This window comes from Bufo gargarizans, chromosome 9 (genome assembly GCF_014858855.1).
Source record: "Bufo gargarizans isolate SCDJY-AF-19 chromosome 9, ASM1485885v1, whole genome shotgun sequence".
Taxonomy (NCBI): Eukaryota; Metazoa; Chordata; class Amphibia; order Anura; family Bufonidae; genus Bufo; species Bufo gargarizans.
In genome coordinates this window covers 106,513,706-106,534,259 of record NC_058088.1, presented here as the reverse complement: position 1 = coordinate 106,534,259, position 20,554 = coordinate 106,513,706, and the positions used below count along the sequence as shown (strand labels likewise).

Below are 20,554 nucleotides of genomic sequence, written 5' to 3'. Positions count from 1 at the left end.
TTCATCTTCTCCATTCTCACAGAGATTCACCTGTATTCAGGATCATGATTCTTGTCAAGCAGAGAAGAGGATGAGGCAGCTTTTTCCCTCAGTGTTCTGAAGTAACTTGCCCTCCTGTGTGATTAGGGCAGGTTTTCTCCTAATGATTGCTCCCTAGACAAAACAAGCCATTCTAAGTAATGAAAGGTAATTGTGAATATATTTATTATAAAATAATATTTAATTATTTATATATATTTTTTCATTCCTGGATAACCCATTTAATTTGTAATAGAGTGAAATACACCTAGTAAACTGATGTAGTGGATGTTAAAGGTTAAAGGGGTTGGCCACCATAAGTATAAAAACAATAAAGTGCCCCAGACAATAACTAATGCCAAGAGGTATTTGTATCATGACAGATATAGTGTGTATGTAGAACAAATTCGTTCACACCGGGTTTTCTCAGCTGTGCATAGGGTTCCCACCCCAGAATATAGTATAATAAAAATGACAGCAATGAGAGGTATTCTTTGATCGCAGTTTATTTTTTGCAGGTAATGTGCGACATTCATGTGTGAACGCGTTTTCGGCTATATATTAGCCTTCATCAGACACTATGGAATACAGAATAATAGTGTCATATATATACACAAGGTTATATACATTAATTCATGTAATACACCATTGGCGACAATAAATCAAGAAAGCAAAAAAGGAAAAATGAACAAACAAGTAAAATAAAGAAAAATAAAATAAAGTAAAAATGGCCAGCAGATAATTAATGAGAAATCAGCTGATTTCTCATTAATTACCGTATTTTTCGCCCTATAGGACGCACCGGCCCATAAGACGCACCTAGGTTTTTGGGGAGGAAAATAAGAAAAAAATTATTTTTAACCAAAAGGTGTGCTTTTGGTGGGTTTGGAACTAATGGTGGTCTGTGGGTGGCACTATTACTGGGGATCTGTGGCTGACGGACACTGTTATGGGGGGATCTGTGGATGACGGACACTGTTATGGGGGGGATCTGTGGATGACGGACACTGTTATGGGGGATCTGTGGATGACGGACACTGTTATGGGGGATCTGTGGATGACGGACACTGTTATGGGGGGATCTGTGGATGACGGACACTGTTATGGGGGGATCTGTGGATGACGGACACTGTTATGGGGGGATCTGTGGATGACGGACACTGTTATGGGGGGATCTGTGGATGACGGACACTGTTATGGGGGGATCTGTGGATGACGGACACTGTTATGGGGGGATCTGTGGATGACGGACACTGTTATGGGGGGGGATCTGTGGATGACGGACACTGTTATGGGGGGGATCTGTGGATGACTGACACACTGTTACAGGGGGGGATCTGTGGATGGCACTGTTACAGGGGGGGGGAATCTGTGGATGGCACTGTTACAGGGGGGATCTGTGGGTGGCACTGTTACATATGTGCCATCCACAGACCCCCCCACCCCATAACAGTGCCATCCACAGCCCCCCAGCCCATGACAGTGCCATCCACAGCCCCCCAGCCCATAACAGTGGCATCCACAGACCCCCCCCCCCCCTTAACTGTGCCATCAGCTCGATCATCCAATAGAGCCCACCCCCCCCCCGCCGCCGCCGCCGCTGCCGCCGCATGTATACTTATATTAATTGTCTTATTCAATTAAATTGCATTAGATATGCCCCCTCACTCCTATATTGCTAATCGAACCTTAAATCCTCATCCTAGCTTCTGTAATGCAGGCCGGGCGGCCGGCGCGTCACTCGCTGACGTCACTTGCCTGCGCCGCCTGCTTCATTCATAAAGTAGGCGGCGCAGGCACGTGACATCGGAGTTACGCTGCCGCCCGCCCAGCCTGCATTACAGCACCTAGGAATAGGATTTAAGGTACGATTATCAATATAGGAGTGAGGGGGCATATATAATACATTTTAATCGACTAAGATATTTAATATTAGTATACTGGAGCGGCGGGGCGGTGCTATACTACACTGATTGCACCGCCCCGCCGCTATTCCCGGCCCCCAGCTCCTCCTCCCAGTCCCTCCCCCGGCCCCAGCTCACGCTACATCGCATCCAGCGATGTTAAATTGTCAGCATTCGCCCCATAAGACGCAGGGCCATTTCCCCCCGATTTTTTGGGGGGGAAAAGTGCGTCTTATGGGGCGAAAAATGCGGTATCTGCTGGCCATTTTTACTTTACTTTATTTTTCTTTATTTTACTTGTTTGTTCATTTTTCCTTTTTTGCTTTCTTGATTTATTGTCGCCAAACGCCGAAAACGTTCACACATGAATGTCGCAGATATAGTGTGTATATATAATTTTTCTACTGCATTCAGCATAGCATGTTCCCGTAGATGAGAGGCAGTGTGGGCGGAGCAGCTACAAAGTGAAAGTAAAAATCCCAGCATGCATCACAGCGGTCACGTGACATCTCTGCCTACTTGTGATGCCATAGTGACAACAGCTCCTCAGGTGTCTGTCATCAGTCCTTCAGTGAAATAACTACAACATAATGATAGCAATCCCACTTTCCCAACATTGAATAAAAGGTTACTGCTTTTCCCACAATGTGATATATACAATACATACATGTGTGTGGATATGTATATATGTGTACAGGGTGTGTGTAGATATATAATGTGTGTATGAAGATGGAGAGATATCTATCATCGTTTACCATATCTATTTACATCTCTATATCTATGTAAGTTGTGGAAGGTGTGTATATCTCACCCAGATACCTCAGCTGGTTGGTTACAGCAAAGTGTAGTTTGCTGAGACAGGTTTGTTTAGATTCTATTCTGGGTTTCTGATGTTTTAAATGGCAGAGAACCAGGGCTATTGTCTGTGATTGACCTTAATGCTGATCGCAGACATTTACCTCCTCCCGACCGCCTAACGCAGGGATGCGTCCTGTGGGCGGTCGGTTTATTCCTCGTAGACGCATATACGCGTCATCTCGCGAGACGCGAGATTTCCTGTGAGCGCACGTTCACAGGATCGGAAGGTAAACGAGTGGATCTACAGCCTGCCAGCGGCAATCATCATTTTTTTAACCCTTGATAGGTATATCAGACGCTGTTTTGTTAACAGCGTTTGATATACCTGCTACCTAGTCCTCTGGTGGTCCTTTTTGCTTGGATCGACCACCAGAGGACACAGGCAGCTCTGTAAGTAGCACCAAGCACCACACTACACCCCCCCCCCCCCTGTCACTTATTAACCCCTGATCACCCCCCTGTCATTGATCACCCCCCTGTAGGGCTCAATTCAGACATCCGTATGTGTTTTGCGGATCCGCAAAATATGGACACCGCAAAAACACAGTAAAATCGCTGCGGCGCTATAAAAATCACTTTTGAGGGGCATGGCGAGTTCATAGAAGTTTTTTTTTTGGGCACAAGTTAGCGGAATTTTTTTTTAATTTTTTTTTTCTTACAAAGTTTCATATTCCACTAACTTGTGACAAAAAATAAAATCTCACATGAACTCACTATACCCCTCACGGAATCCAAATGCGTAAAATTTTTTAGACATTTATATTCCAGACTTCTTCTCATGCTTTAGGGCCCCTAAAATGCCAGGGCAGTATAAATACCCCACAAGTGACCCCATTTTGGAAGGAAGACACCCCAAGGTATTCCATGAGGGGCATGGTGAGTTCCTAGAATATTTTTTTTTGGCACAAGTTAGCGGAAAATGTTTTTTTTTTTTTTTTTTTCTCTTACAAAATCATTTTCCGCTAACTTGTGCCAAAAATTTCTAGGAACTCGCCATGCCCCTCACGGAATACCTTGGGGTGTCTTTTTTTCCAAAATGGGGTCACTTGTGGGGTATTTATACTGCCCTGGCATTTTAGGAGCCCTAAAGCGTGAGAAGAAGTCTGGAATCCAAATGCCTAAAAATGCCCTCCTAAACGGTACTCATTGGAATTTGGGTCCCTTTGCGCACTTAGGCTGCACAAAAGTGTCACACATGTGGTATCGCCGTACTCAGGAGACGTAGGGCAATGTGTTTTGGGGTGTATTTTTACATATACCCATGCTGGGTGAGAGAAATATCTCTGTAAAATGACAACTTTATATAAAAAAATGGGAAAAGTTGTCTTTTACAGAGATCTTTATCTCACACAGTATGGGTATATGTAAAAATACACCCCAAAACACATTGCCCTACTTCTCCTGAGTACGGCGATACCACATGTGTGACACTTTAGGTGCGCAAAGGGGCCCAAATTCCAATATTTTACGCATTTGTATTCCAAACTACTTCTCACGCTTTAGGTCCCCTAAAATGCTAGGGCAGTATAAATACCCCACAAGTGACCCCATTTTGGAAAGAAGACACCCCAAGGTATTCTGTGAGGGGTATGGTGAGTTCATGTAAAATTTTATTTTTTGTCACAAGTTAGTGGAATATGAGACTTTGTAATAAAAAAAATTATATTTAAATATACACTTATTGCATTTTTTTTAATCAAAGACATGTAGAACAATATATTTAGAGAAAAATGTATATAGAAATGTAGTTTTATTTGAAAAATTTTACAACAGAAAGTGAAAAATGTCCTTTTTTTGCAAAAAAAATGTCAGCAGCAATGAAATACCACCAAATCAAAGCTCTATTAGTGAGAAGAAAAGGAGCTAAAATTAATTTGGGTGGTAAGTTGTATGACCGAGCAATAAACCGTGAAAGTAGTGTAGTGCAGAATTGTAAAAAGTGGTCTGGTCATTAAGGGGGTTTTAGCTAGGGAGGCTGAAGTGGTTAAAGGGGTTCTCTAGGAATTATGAAAATTAAAAAACTTAAATTTTACTTTATTATAAATATATTCCCAAATACCTTTCATAATTTATAATGGCTCATTATGTCTAGGGAGCAATCATTAGTAGAAATAAAATGTCCGCCTTCCAATTAGTACACACAAAACCTGTCCTAATGACACAGCAGGGCAAGTTACTTCACAGCACTGAGCTGAATAGCTGCCTCATCCTCCTCTCTGCTATGCTTGTCAGGGATTATGATAATGAACACAGTTTAATTTGTATGGAGACTGCATACTAGAGCTGCTGCTTATTATCCCCACCCTTGTCTCTGTACTTCATGTCTCCTAATGAGCTCCATTCCTACAGAGATTCAGCTGAAAATCTTATCATCTGCATTCAGGATCATAACCCCTGACAAGCAGAGAGGAGGATGAGGCAGCTCTTTAGCTCGGTGTTCTGAAGTAACTTGTCCTCTTGTGTGATTAGGACAGGTTTTGTGTGTACTTATAGCAGTGTTTCCCAACCAGTGTGCCTCCAGCTGTTGCAAAACTACAACTCCCAGCATTCCCGCACAGCCAAAGGCTGTCCAGGCATGCTGGGAGTTGTAGTTTTGCAACAGCTGGAGGCACACTGGTTGGGAAACACTGACTTATAGGATGGCGGCCATTTCATTTCTCCTAATGATTGCTCCAGAGACAAAACGTCATTATAACTAATTAAAAGTATTTGGGAATATATTTTTAATAAAGTAATATTTAAAGAGTAAAATTCACAGTAGTAGTTTGATTAGAAAATGTTGTAGGAGTATATAAACTATTTCACTGATTAATTATCCTACTAAAACTTAGCTTTTATAATATTCAATTAAAAAAAGGTCCCACATATGCAATATTAATGGACTGCGTATGATACATCAGGCTGTAATAAACTGTATATACAGATATGTATGCGAGGTACTATATATTGGATGAGGATACAGTTGGATTACTTCTTATGTTTGTCACTCACGGTTTGTTGCATAAGAAATAGGCGGTCCTTCTTTCCGGGTATCCAGGCGTATGGATGGCTCTGTGCGGTCCCCAGAAATGGCTTGGTGTGCTGGAAGGTAACGTCAATGGTTGTTTTAGTACCTTGCACTTTGGGTCCTGGGACACTGAGACAGGAGGAGTATCCCTGCATCTATCCAGTGGGTTTATCTTAAAAAGCGATTGTGCTTGACTGTTATTTAGCCGTTACCTTATTAGATTATACACCCCCTGATGAATCTGACAGTATCTACTGTCAGAGGAAACACGTCGGGAATTTAAAAAGAAAAAACAACATCTGGCTGCTGCTATCTGGAGGACTCTTTTATAGGGTGAGATAAATAGGGATAGCCACCGATAAGTGGGGTCGCTCCTCTCCGCTTTCAGGCAGGGCTACACTAGCTGCGTAGGGATACTCCTCCTGTCTCAGTGTCCCAGGATCCAGAGTGCAAGGTACTAAAACAACCATTGACGTTACCTTCCAGCACACCAAGCCATTTCTGGGGACCGCACAGAGCCATCCAAACGCCTGGATACCCGGAAAGAAGGACCGCCTATTTCTTATGCAACAAACATAAGAAGTAATCCAACTGTATCCTCATCCAATATATAGTACCTCGCATACATATCTGTATATACAGTTTATTACAGCCTGATGTATCATACGCAGTGCATTAATATTGCATATGTGGGACCTATTTTTAATTGAATATTATAAAAGCTAAGTTTTGGTAGAATAATTAATCAGTAATATTTAAAGAGTAACTAAACTTTTCTAATAATTTTATAATAATTTTTAATATTTTGTTCCTAATCCCTTAAAACATTCTGCCGTTATTCCCTGCGCTGCTGCTGCCCATTCATAAAATAAGTACTCCGTACACCGCTGAGCTGTCAGCAGTATAGGGAGAACTGAGTTTTAAGCATACACTGAATGGTCCGCAGATCTGCAAAACACGGACACCGGCAATGTGCTTTCCGCATTTTGCGGATCCGCACATTGCCAGAACTATATAGAAAATGCCTTTTCTTGTCTGCAATTGCGGACAAGAATAGGACATGTACTATAGGCTCTACAAAAAACGCAGTGTTCGCCCGATCAGGCCTGATCTTGTGCGACTTGCGTTCAGTCTGCCCCACCGCAGTGACAGAATATTTTTTTTTTCTGATCACTGCAAAAACACAGTAAATTCGCTGCTCTGTTTTTTTAGGGGATTAGGGACAACATATTTAAAATTATTATAAAAGTTTTTAGTTATTTTTTAACCACCTCCCGACCGCTGTACGCACATATGCGTCCGGGAGGTGGTTGATTCATTCCTCCTGGACGCATATACGCGTCCTCTCGCGAGACGCGAGATTTCCTGTGAACGCGCGCACACAGGCGCGCGCGCTCACAGGAACGGAAGGTAAGCGAGTGGATCTCCAGCATGCCAGCGGCGATCGTTCGCTGGCAGGCTGGAGATCCGAATTTTTTAACCCCTAACAGGTATATTAGACGCTGTTTTCATAACAGCGTCTAATATACCTCCTACCTGGTCCTCTGGTGGTCCCTTTTTTTAGGATCGACCACCAGAGGTCTCAGGTAGGTCAGTACAGTCGCACCAAACACCACACTACACTACACTACACTACACCCCCCCCCCCCCGTCACTTATTAACCCCTTATAAACCCCTGATCACCCATGATCACCCCATATAAACTCCCTGATCACCCCCCTGTCATTGATCACCGCCCTGTCATTGATCACCCCCCTGTCAGGCTCCGTTCAGACGTCCGTATGATTTTTACGGATACATGGATCGGATCCGCAAAAAGCATACGGACGTCTGAATGGAGCCTTACAGGGGGGTGATCAATGACAGGCGGGTGATCACCCATATACACTCCCTGATCACCCCCTGTCATTGATCACCCCCCTGTCATTGATCACTCCCCTGTAAGGCTCCATTCAGACGTCCGCATGATTTTTACGGATCCATGGATACATGGATCGGATCCGCAAAACACATGCGGACGTCTGAATGGAGCCTTACAGGGGGGTGATCAATGACAGGCGGGTGATCACCCATATACACTCCCTGATCACCCCCCTGTCATTGATAACCCCCCTGTAAGGCTCCATTCAGACGTCCGCATGCGTTTTGTGGATCCGATCCATGTATCCATGGATCCGTAAAAAATCATGCGGATGTCTGAATGGAGCCTTACAGGGGGGGTGATCAGTGACAGGGGGGTGATCACCCTGATTACCCTGATCACCCCTGTCATTGATAACCCCCCTGTAAGGCTCCATTCAGACGTCCGCATGCGTTTTGTGGATCCGATCCATGTGTCCATGGATCCGTAAAAAATCATGCGGATGTCTGAATGGAGCCTTACAGGGGGGGTGATCAGTGACAGGGGGGTGATCACCCTGATCACCCCCTGTCATTGATAACCCCCCTGTAAGGCTCCATTCAGACGTCCGCATGCGTTTTGTGGATCCGATACATGTATCCATGGATCCGTAAAAAATCATGCGGATGTCTGAATGGAGCCTTACAGGGGGGGTGATCAGTGACAGGGGGGTGATTACCCTGATCACCCCCTGTCATTGATAACCCCCCTGTAAGGCTCCATTCAGACGTCCGCATGCGTTTTGTGGATCCGATCCATGGATCCGTAAAAAATCATGCGGATGTCTGAATGGAGCCTTACAGGGGGGGTGATCAGTGACAGGGGGGTGATTACCCTGATCACCCCCTGTCATTGATAACCCCCCTGTAAGGCTCCATTCAGACGTCCGCATGCGTTCTGTGGATCCGATACATGTATCCATGGATCCGTAAAAAAATCATGCGGATGTCTGAATGGAGCCTTACAGGGGGGGTGATCAGTGACAGGGGGGTGATTACCCTGATCACCCCCTGTCATTGATAACCCCCCTGTAAGGCTCCATTCAGACGTCCGCATGCGTTTTGTGGATCCGATCCATGTATCCATGGATCCGTAAAAAATCATGCGGATGTCTGAATGGAGCCTTACAGGGGGGGGTGATCAATGACAGGGGGGTGATCAGGGAGTCTATATGGGTGATCACCCCCCTGTCATTGATCACCCCCCTGTCATTGATCACCCCCCCCCCCCCCCCCCCCTGGTAAGGCTCCATTCAGACATTTTTTTTGGCACAAGTTATCGGAAATTTTTTGTTTGTTTGTTTTTGTTTTTTCTTACTAAGTCTTATATTCCACTAACTTGTGTCAAAAAATAAAATCTCACATGGACGCACCATACCCCTCACGGAATCCAAATGCGTAAACATTTTTAGACATTTATATTCCAGACTTCTTCTCACGCTTTAGGGCCCCTAAAAAGCCAGGGCAGTATAAATACCCCACATGTGACCCCATTTCGGAAAGAAGACACCCCAAGGTATTCCGTGAGGGGCATATTGAGTCCATGAAAGATTGAAATTTTTGTCCTAAGTTAGCGGAAAGTGAGACTTTGTGAGAAATAAACAAAAAAAAATCAATATCCGCTAACTTATGCAAAAAAATAAAAATTCTAGGAACTCGCCATGCCCCTCATTGAATACCTTGGGGTGTCTTCTTTCCAAAGTGGGGTCACATGTGGGGTATTTATACTGCCCTGGCTTTTTAGGGGCCCGAAAGTGTGAGAAGAAGTCTGTGATCCAAATGTCTAAAAATGCCCTCCTAAAAGGAATTTGGGCCCCTTTGCGCATCTAGGCTGCAAAAAAGTGTCACACATGTGGTATCGCCGTACTCAGGAGAAGTTGGGGAATGTGTTTTGGGGTGTCATTTTACATATACCCATGCTGGGTGAGAGAAATATCTTGGTCAAATGCCAACTTTGTATAAAAAAATGGGAAAAGTTGTCTTTTGCCAAGATATTTCTCTCACCCAGCATGGGTATATGTAAAATGACACCCCAAAACACATTGCCCAACTTCTCCTGAGTACGGCGATACCAGATGTGTGACACTTTTTTGCAGCCAAGGTGGGCAAAGGGGCACATATTCCAAAGTGCACCTTTCGGATTTCGCAGGCCATTTTTTACACATTTTGATTGCAAGGTCTTCTCACACATTTGGGCCCCTAAATTGCCAGGGCAGTATAACTACGCCACAAGTGACCCCATTTTGGAAAGAAGACACCCCAAGGTATTCCGTGAGGGGCACGGCGAGTTCCTAGAATTTTTTATTTTTTGTCACAAGTTAGCGGAAAATGATGATTTTTCTTTTTTTTTCTTTTTTCCTTACAAAGTCTCATATTCCACTAACTTGCGACAAAAAATAAAAAATTCTAGGAACTCGCCATGCCCCTCACGGAATACCTTGGGGTGTCTTCTTTCCAAAATGGGGTCACTTGTGGCGTAGTTATACTGCCCTGGCAATTTAGGGGCCCAAATGTGTGATAAGAACTTTGCAATCAAAATGTGTAAAAAATGTCCTGCAAAATCCGAAAGGTGCACTTTGGAATATGTGCCCCTTTGCCCACCTTGGCAGCAAAAAAGTGTGACACATCTGGTATCGCCGTACTCAGGAGAAGTTGGGGAATGTGTTTTGGGGTGTCATTTTACATATACCCATGCTGGGTGAGAAAAATATCTTGGTCAAATGCCAACTTTGTATAAAAAAAATGGGAAAAGTTGTCTTTTGCCAAGATATTTCTCTCACCCAGCATGGGTATATGTAAAATGACACCCCAAAACACATTCCCCAACTTCTCCTGAGTACGGCGATACCAGATGTGTAACACTTTTTTGATGCCAAGGTGGGCAAAGGGGCACATATTCCAAAGTGCACCTTTCGGATTTCACCGGTCATTTTTTACACATTTTGATTGCAAAGTTCTTCTCACACATTTGGGCCCCTAAATTGCCAGGGCAGTATAACTACCCCACAAGTGACCCCATTTTGGAAAGAAGACACCCCAAGGTATTCTGTGAGGGGCATGGTGAGTTCCTAGAATTATTTTTTGTCGCAAGTTAGTGGAATATGAGACTTTGTAAGAAAAAATAAAAAAAATAAAATCATCATCATTTTCCGCTAACTTGTGACAAAAAATAAAAAGTTCTATGAACTCACTATGCCCATCAGCGAATACCTTAGGGTGTCTACTTTCCGAAATGGGGTCATTTGTGGGGTTTTTCTACTGTTTGGGCATTGTAGAACCTCAGGAAACATGACAGGTGCTCAGAAAGTCAGAGCTGTTTCAAAAAGCGGAAATTCACATTTTTGTACCATAGTTTGTAAATGCTATAACTTTTACCCAAACCATTTTTTTTTTGCCCAAACATTTTTTTTTATCAAAGACATGTAGAACAATAAATTTGGCGAAAAATTTATATATGGATGTCGTTTTTTTTGCAAAATTTTACAGCTGAAAGTGAAAAATGTCATTTTTTTGCATAAAAATCGTTACATTTTGATTAATAACAAAAAAAGTAAAAATGCCAGCAGCAATGAAATACCACCAAATGAAAGCTCTATTAGTGAGAAGAAAAGGAGGTAAAATTCATTTGGGTGGTGAGTTGCATGACCGAGCGATAAACGGTGAAAGGAGTGTAGTGCCGAAGTGTAAAAAGTGCTCTGGTCATGAAGGGGGTTTCACCTAGCGGGGCTGAAGTGGTTAAGTATTTTCATTTTCTTATTTCCCGGAGAACAGCTTTACTACTCAGATGTCGTGGTCTTTTGTAACCATGGCATCTGAGGTGGCTTTCCCCAAAAGTGCTGCGCCACAAATGGTGGTCCACAATGCACAGGTACCAGCCGAGTGCAGGCAGTTTGCAGATGTGGACCTATTCACTTTAATGTGTCTGCGATCCGCAAGATACGTTCTGCACAGCAAAAAGATAGGACATGTTCTATTTTTTTGCAGTGCGGAGGCACAGAACGAAATCCTTTGGAAGCACTTTGTAGTGCTTCCGTGGGCTTCTGATCCATGCCTCCTGTCCGCACCACTCTGTATCTTGCGGATTGCGGACCTTTTCAAGTCAATGGGATGTTTGCGGTCCACAATACAGGCACGGGGCACACATGCTCATGTGCATGAGCCCTTAGACTGCAAATGCTAATTCACAGCAGTCTATACTAGAAGCAATCTAAAGATTGCATGTTTAGATCCCCTAGGAGGGCTTTTAAATAAGGAGGGCTTTTAAATAAGGAGGGCTTTTTAAATTATTAAAATCATCCCTCTTTCTCTAAAATAAAGATAAAAATAAATATAAACTAAAAATATAAATGATCTTTGGCAGCGCCGCTTTCCAAAAAAGCTATCACTTTTAAAATATGTATCCTATAGGGCGACTGGTATAACAAAAAAATAAATCTAAATGGCTAATTTGACTTTTTTCATTGTTTCATAAAAAAAAGCATAAAAAGTAAAACCCACTCACCCACACACTCCAAAGTGGTACAAAATAATAAAACTACAGATCACAACGCAAAAAATGAGCCCTCAGTCATCAATAATATAATGCGACATAATTCTAAAACCGAAATGGTGTTAAAAATATGGAGATGCAAAGAAAAGAATATATATTTTTGAAATGATCTTTTTCAGTATTAAAATAAAAAAATGCAGATGTTGTATCGCTGTAAATATACTGTGGCAGATTATTTTTTTTTTTTACATTCCACCCCTGGATTTTTTTACAGCTTCACACTAAATCAAATTCAAAAGTAGATGGTGCCAATAGAAAATACTATTTGTCCCGCAAAAAAAAAAAAAAAAAATGGCCTGGTCCTTAAGGGGTTAAAGGTGTTGTCCTGCCATATCTATTCATGACCTATCATAGGTCATCAATATTTTATCGCTGGGTCCGACACCTGGCACCCCCGCTGATCAGCTGTTTGAAGAGGGGGCACCGCTTCCTGGTCATTACACTATGCGTTGTCTTGAAATTCGTTCACACTTGGTTTGTTGGTAAAAGGTGAATTGCGTTATGCATTCCGTTACCACGGACCATAACGCAAGTCTATCATGGAATGCTTTTAGAGGCATTCCGTTATTCATTCCGTCATAATAGAAGTCTATGGGCTGCAAAACGGATCCGTCCCAATTCCGTTATGCAGGGGAGTTCTCCCCTCCATAACGAAAAACGGTACGGATCAGTTTTGCAGCCCATAGACTTCTATTATGACGGAATGAATAATGGAATGCCTCTAAAAGCACTCCATTATGCATTCCGTCATAGTCCGTGGTAACGGAATCCATAACTCAATTCAACTTTTACCAACAAACGACATGTGAACGAATTTTATAAGCGGAAATTCGCTCATCTCTACTAGAGAACTTAGTAATGTTTCAGTTGGAAAAATCCAGGCTCCGCCCACTTTTTGTTAGTCCGCCCATTTTCAGTCGCGACAGCGCAAATTTGTCTGGATTGTCCCTGAAACTCGGGGACAGTCCCTGCAAAGTTGAGACCGTTGACAACTATGATATATATTTCATGTCAATGCCACAGTTCCCTATATATATATATATATATATATATATATATATATATATATATATATATTAGGGGTGCACCGAAATGAAAATTCTGGTCCGAAACCAAAAATTCAGGATGCCCTTGACCGAAAACCGAAACTGTCTTTTTGCCCAAATACTTTTCAAATACTTTTTTTAAGTAAAAAAAAAAGGAAAGTGAATTAAAATATAAAGTTATACAGATACATAGATATTATACACACAATGCCACCCAAAGTGGTTATTTAAAAAAAAAAGTCACTCTCCCCCCCCCGCCTCCCTTGTCACTCTCCCCCTCCCTCCTTTGTCACTCTCTCCCCCCCCCCCCTCCCTTGTCACTCTCATTTCCCCCCCCTCCCTCCCTTGTCACTCTCATTTCCCCCCCCCCCTCCCTTGTCACTCTCATTTCCCCCCCCTCCCTCCCTTGTCACTCTCATTTCCCCCCCCTCCCTCCCTTGTCACTCTCATTTCCCCCCCTCCCTCCCTTGTCACTCTCATTTCCCCCCCCTCCCTCCCTTGTCACTCTCATTTCCCCCCCTCCCTCCCTTGTCACTCTCATTTCCCCCTCCCTCCCTTGTCACTCTCATTTCCCCCCCTCCCTCCCTTGTCACTCTCATTTCCCCCCCTCCCTCCCTTGTCACTCTCATTTCCCCCCCTCCCTCCCTTGTCACTCTCATTTCCCCCCCCCTCCCTTGTCACTCTCATTTCCCCCCCCCTTCCTTGTCACTCTCATTTCCCCCCCTCCCTTGTCACTCTTATTCTACCCCCTCCATTGTCACTCTCATTCTAACCCCCTCCCTTGCATCATTCTACCCCCTCCTGTCCCCTCTTTCCCCCCTCTCCTTGTACTCTTCTACCCCCTCCCTTGTCACTCTCATTCTACCCCCCTCCCTTGTCACTCTCATTCTACCCCCTCCCTTGTCACTCTCATTCTACCCCCTCCCTTGTCACTCTCATTCTACCCCCTCCCTTGTCACTCTCATTCTACCCCCTCCCTTGTCACTCTCATTCTACCCCCTCCCTTGTCACTCTCATTCTACCCCCTCCCTTGTCACTCTCATTCTAACCCCCCCTCCCTTGTCACTCTCATTCTACCCCCCCCTCCCTTGTCACTCTCATTTTACACCCCCCTCCCTTGTCACTCTTCATTTTACACCCCCCCCCCCCCCTCCCTTGTTACCTCTAGTGTAGCCTGTGTAGCGTGGCCGAGCTCTGTTCGGTCCGCGGTACAGGAGCATTTGTTTCTTGTACCCGGCCGGACTGAAAGGAAGTGCACACTAAGTGAGCACTTCCTGTCAGTCCGGCCGGGTACAGGAAACAAAAGCTCCTGTACCGCGGAACGAACAGAGCTCGGCCACGCTACACTAACAACAGCAGTAGCACAGAGCAGACACAGCAGGCTGCGCAGCACTGAGCCGGAGATTCTTTAGAGCGGCAAGCGTTTAGGAGGCACAGCATGAGGGGCGCCGGCCTGCCGGCCGCCCGAACGTATATAACCAACCATATTTTCTGCCGATATGTACCAATATCGGCTGAAATGGATTAGGCCCATTTTCGGCCGATATTTTCGGCCGCCGGAATTTCGGTGCACCCCTAATATATATATATATATATATATTTATTCGGGGAAGCGCTGGTCCTCCTTCTCCACTAGCTGCTGACTTTCACCACTGACAGGAGCAGACTGTACATGCTCTGCTCTTACAGGTGAGGGAGAAGAGCGCAGGCGCAGACAGACTGCACAGATGATCTGGCATGGATGAGCTTGTTGTGAAGAGTGGGCTCAGGGGGCGTGGCTTCATATAATAGAAAAAACGGGCAGATCTGCTTAATGACATATATTAGGAAAATGTACTTTTTCCCTGCCTCCCCCACAGTAGTAGCAAATACATGGAGAGCGGCCAACCCCTTTAATGTACAGCATTTCACCTTATACCAGTAACATTATACACAGTCTAACGTCATGGACAATTATACATTATGTCTAACCTCATCGACAGTTATACACGATGTCTAACCTCATGGAGAATTATACATTATATCTAACCTCATCGACAGTTATACACGATGTCTAACCTCATGGACAATTGCTACCCATGCTTAATAAGGGGCATGTATGCAGTATTTATAGAAGACCACAAACTGAAAATAATCGGGTCAGAGAAAAAATGTCAGGCCTGTAACTATATATTGCGCACACATCCACTATTTCTACTTCACATCTTCTCCAAAATACTGTTTGCACTGATTTGCAGATATATAGCTCACTGCTCTTTGAAGCTTTCTAACCTAACCAATTATCAGCCCATGGAAACCTAGTCCATCATCTTTGGAACATACTTTTATATATAAAAATGCTTCTCCTCTTTACAGGTGATGTGCTCCTCAGCATCAACGGGGTTGACTTAACTTGTCTTAGTTATTTGGATGCAGTCTCAGCACTAAAGTCAAATGCAGCATCTCACACTGTGGTCCTGAAAACCCTGGAATTAGTGGCTACGGAGAGACATGGAGAGACTACAGAAGGAGGTGTTGAAGTCACAAGGGAACCTGGGGGCATCTGGTCTCCTCTATGGGTCCATTGGTTTAGTCTTCCTAGGTATGTAGGAACCATTTTAAATATGCACTGATCAGTCATAACATTAAAACCACTAACAGGTGACATTGATAATTTTGGAGAGCCCCTGTGTATATAGTCTTTTCATTTTAGTTATTTTGTGACAATAGCATCTGTCAAAGAATGGGATATATTAGGCAGCAAGGGAACAGTCAGTTTTAGAGTTTGATGTCTTTGAAGCAGATAAATGGGTAAACATAAGGATTTAGGCTCCATTCACACGTCCATGGTGTGTTGCGGACCCGCAAATTGCGGATCCACAACACACCCACCCAGCACCCCTATAGAAATGCCTATTCTTGTCCGCAGCTGCGGACAAGAATAGGACATGTTCTATCTTTTGCGGAGCTGCGGACCCGAAGATCGGGGCCGCGCTCCGCATTTGCGGATGCAGATGCGGACAGCACACTTTGTGCTGTCCGCATCCATTCCGTCCCTATAGAGAATGAATGGGTCCGCACCCGTTCCGCAAAATTGTGGAACAGATGCAGACCCATTTTGCAGATGTGTGAATGGAGCCTTAAGCAACTTTAACAAATTGTGATGGCTGGACAACGGCAATGGCACGCAATAGTAGGAACCTACCGAAAGTGGACCAAGAATGTAGAACCTGTGACAGGGTCATGAGTGCCCAAGGTTCATTGATGCAAATGGGGAGGAGCAAAAACGAGCCCATCTATAAGAGTTACAGAAGCACAAATTGCTAGCTGTGACAGGTGTCGGAACACACAATACATTGCATCTTATTAACTCTAGGGCTGCAGACCGGTCACACTACACTTGCTGACCCTTGTCCATAGCCAAAAGTGCTTACAATGGGCATGTGAGCATCAGAACTGTACAATGTAGCAATGGAAGAAGGTAGCCTGGTCTGATGCATCATGTTGTCTTTTACATCATGTGGGTAGCCGGGTGTATGTGTGTCACCTAAGGAATAGTTGGCACCAGGATGCACTGTGGAGGAAGGCAAGCTGCTGGAGGCGGTGTGATGCTCTGGGCATTGTCCTGCAGGGAAACCCTAGATCCTGGCATTCATGTGGATGTTACTTTGCAGCAATGTTTAGGTGGATGGTACAGTCAGCTCCATAAATATTGGGACATTGACACAATTCTACCATTTTTGGCTCTATACACCACCACAATGGATTTGAAATGAAACAAACTAGATGTGCTTTGCCTGCAGACTGTCAGCTTTCATTTGAGGGTATTTACATCCAAATCAGGTGAACGATGTAGGAATTACAACAGTTTGCATATGTGCCTCCCACTTGTTACATGACCAAAAGTAATGGGACAGAATAATAATCATAAATCAAACGTTCACTTTTTAATACTTGGTTGCAAATCCTTTGCAGTCAATTCCAGCCTGAAGTCTGGAACGCATAGACATCACCAGACGCTGGGTTTCATCCCTGGTGATGCTCTGCCAGGCCTCTACTTCAACTGTCTTCATTTCCTACTTGTTCTTGGGGCATTTTCCCTTCAGTTCTGTCTTCAGCAAGTGAAATGCATGCTCAATCGGATTCAGGTCAGGTGATTGACTTGACCATTGCATAACATTCCACTTCTTTCCCTTAAAAAACTCCTTGGTTGCTTTTGCTGTATGCTTTGGGTCATTGTCCATCTGCACTGTGAAGCGCCGTCCAATGAGTTCTGAAGCATTTGGATGAATATGAGCAGATAATATTGCCCGAAACACTTCTGAATTCATCCTGCTGCTTTTGTCAGCAGTCACATCATCAATAAATACAAGAGAACCAGTTCCATTGGCAGCCTTACATGCCCACGCCATGACACTACCACCACCAGGCTTCACTGATGAGGTGGTATGCTTAGGATCATGAGCAGTTCCTTTCCTTCTCCATACTCTTCTCTTCCCATCACTCTGGTACAAGTTGATCTTGGTCTAATCTGTCCATAGGATATTGTTCCAGAACTGTGAAGGCTTTTTTAGATGTCGTTTGGCAAACTTGCTGAGCTCACCGGTGCGTTCCTTCTTTTTAAGAATGTTCCAAACATTTGTTTTGGCCACGCCTAATGTTTTTGCTATCTCTTTGATGGGTTTGTTTTGTTTTTTCAGCCTAATGATGGCTTGCTTCACTGATAGTGACAATTCTTTGGATCTCATCTTGAGAGTTGACAGCAACAGATTCCAAATGCAAATAGCACACGTGAAATGAAATCTGGACCTTTTATCTGCTCAATGTAATTGGGATAATGAGGGAATAACGCACACCAGGCCATGGAAAAGCAGAGAAGCCAATTGTCCCATTACTTTTGGTTCCTTAACAAGTGGGAGGCACATATGCAAACTGCTGTAATTCCTACACCGTTCACCTGATTTGGATGTAAATACCCTCAAAATAAAGCTGACAGTCTGCAGTTAAATCACATCTTGTTTGTTTCATTTCAAATCCATTGTGGTGGTGTATAGAGTCAAGTGTTAAAATTGTGTCAATGTCCCAATATTTATGGACCTGATTGTATGTAGCAAACTAAGAACACCTTTTTTTATGGCAGTGGTATTCCCTAATGGTGGCCTCCTACAGCAGGATAAGGCACCCTACCACAACTGTAAAAATTGCCTAAAAATGCTTTGAAGAACATGACCGTTAAAGGTGATGACTTGGCATCCAGTTTTCTCACATCTCAAACCAATCTAGTGATGTGTGCTAGAAAAACAACCTGATCTATGAAGACTCCATCTCACAATTTTCAGGACTTAAAGGGATTCTGCAGGAATTAAGAAAAAGAAAATACGTAAATAATACTTTTATTATGAATATATTCCCAAATACCTTTTCATTAGTTATAATGGCTGGTTTTGTCTAGGGAGTAATCATTAGGAGAAATAAAATGGTCTCTGTCCTATTTGTACACATGATATCTGTCCTAATCACACAGCAGGACAAGTTACTTCAGACACAGTTAAAGCGCTGCCTCATCCTCCACTCTGCTTGTCAAGGATTATGATTCTGAATACAACTGATAAGAACTTCAGCTGAATCTCTGTAGGAATGGAGGTCATGAAATACATGAAGTACAGAGGATGGACAGTACAGACTGTGGTAATGTGGGGCTGTGTACAAGTGCTGTGCTCATCAGCCACATTGCCACCTCCTCTCTGTACTTCAGGTCTCCTCATGAGCTCCATTCCTACAGAGATTCAGTTGAAGATCTTATCAGCTGTATTCAGGATTATAATCCCTGAGACGTAGAGCAGAGAGGAGGCTGAGGCAGCTCTTTAGATCAGTGCTCTGAAATAACTTGTCCTCCTGTGTGATTAGTGTGATTTGTGTGCACTAATAGGACGGCGGCCATTTTATTTTCCCTGATTGCTCCCCAGACAAAACCAGCCATTACAGCTAATGAATGGCATTTGGAAATATTTTTATAATAAAGTAATATTTAAGTATTTTCAGTCATTTTATTTTCTTAATTCACATAGAATCCCTTTTAAAGGGGTTGTTGGAGATTCTGATATTGATGGCCTAACCTGAGGATAGGTCATCAATATCGTATTGGCAGGGGTCTGAGTCCTGGCACCCTCGTCGATCACCTGTTTGAAATGGCTGTGGCACTCCATAAGTGCTTAGGCCTCTACGTAGGTCATGTGACATCCCCATACACCGGCCACTGTCTAGGCTCAGCTTAGTCCCATTCAAGTGAATGGGGTTGAGCTGCTATACCAAGCACAGCCACAATACAATGTACAGAACTGTGCTTGGGAAGTTGTGAGGAGACTGCAGCGCTCCAGTGAGCATAGTCACCCCTTTGAACAGCTGATTGGTGAGGGTGTTCAGAGTCAGACCCCCGTCGATTTGATATTGATGACCTATCATGAAGATTAAGACCCTCATTTCAGCTAACCCCTGGTTCCAAATACTGCAGAAGTCTTGTGGAGTCCATGCATTGACGAGTCAGAGCTGTTTTGATGGTACGAAGAAGGGACTGCATAATATTGGGCCGATCACTGTGTATACTGTATGTTTTCTTTCCACAGCGGCAGAGTTCATCTGTTTATGGTGAAAGCAAAGTAGCTACATATGTTCAGGTGTTAACTATAAGTTGGTGTAAGGCAATGTTCCACAACCTGTTGCAAAACTACCGTACAACTCCCATCCTGCCCCAACAGCCTATGGCTATCGGGGCAGTAAGGGAGTTGTAGGTTTGCAACAGTTTGAGATTACTGGTGTAAGGAATATACATGAAGCTTATTTTGGCTTGTGTAACCAGTTTTTGCACAGCATGTGACTGATTAAAATAATCCCTCGCAAACAACTAGACCATTATTTTGCAGTAATTTTTATCCTTTATGACAAAAGTTTCTATTTTTGCTTGCATTTAGTATTAAACAGTTTCTATTACTTCGCAGCTCCCTGCACTGGTGTCGACACATTTCACTACGGAAGAGTACCTATGAAAGCTGGGGGTTCAGCATTGTTGGAGGTTATGAAGAGACCAAGGGAAATCAACCTTTCTTCATCAAAACTATAGTGCCTTCTACACCGGCATTTTTTGATGGACGTTTAAAGTAGGTTTAACTTGGTTTACAGTATGAGACATATTGTCACTTAGGGCTGATAGATGCAAGGTGCAGGACTGTGACACCCAAACAAAAATATTTTTTTTTGGGTGCAGCTTATACCACGCCCCCTTTCCAACAAAGGTCC

General features: G+C 43.6%; 1 protein-coding gene across 1 annotated transcript in view; it reads left to right on the top strand.

The window, feature by feature from the left end:
• Positions 1-20,554, top strand: part of LOC122946707 (ligand of Numb protein X 2-like) — a 94,138-nt gene that overhangs the window by 66,049 nt on the left and 7,535 nt on the right. Inside the window, 2 exon segments of the mRNA XM_044306487.1 lie at positions 15,638-15,863; positions 20,257-20,415. Of these exon segments, the coding sequence (XP_044162422.1) occupies positions 15,638-15,863; positions 20,257-20,415 (385 nt within the window).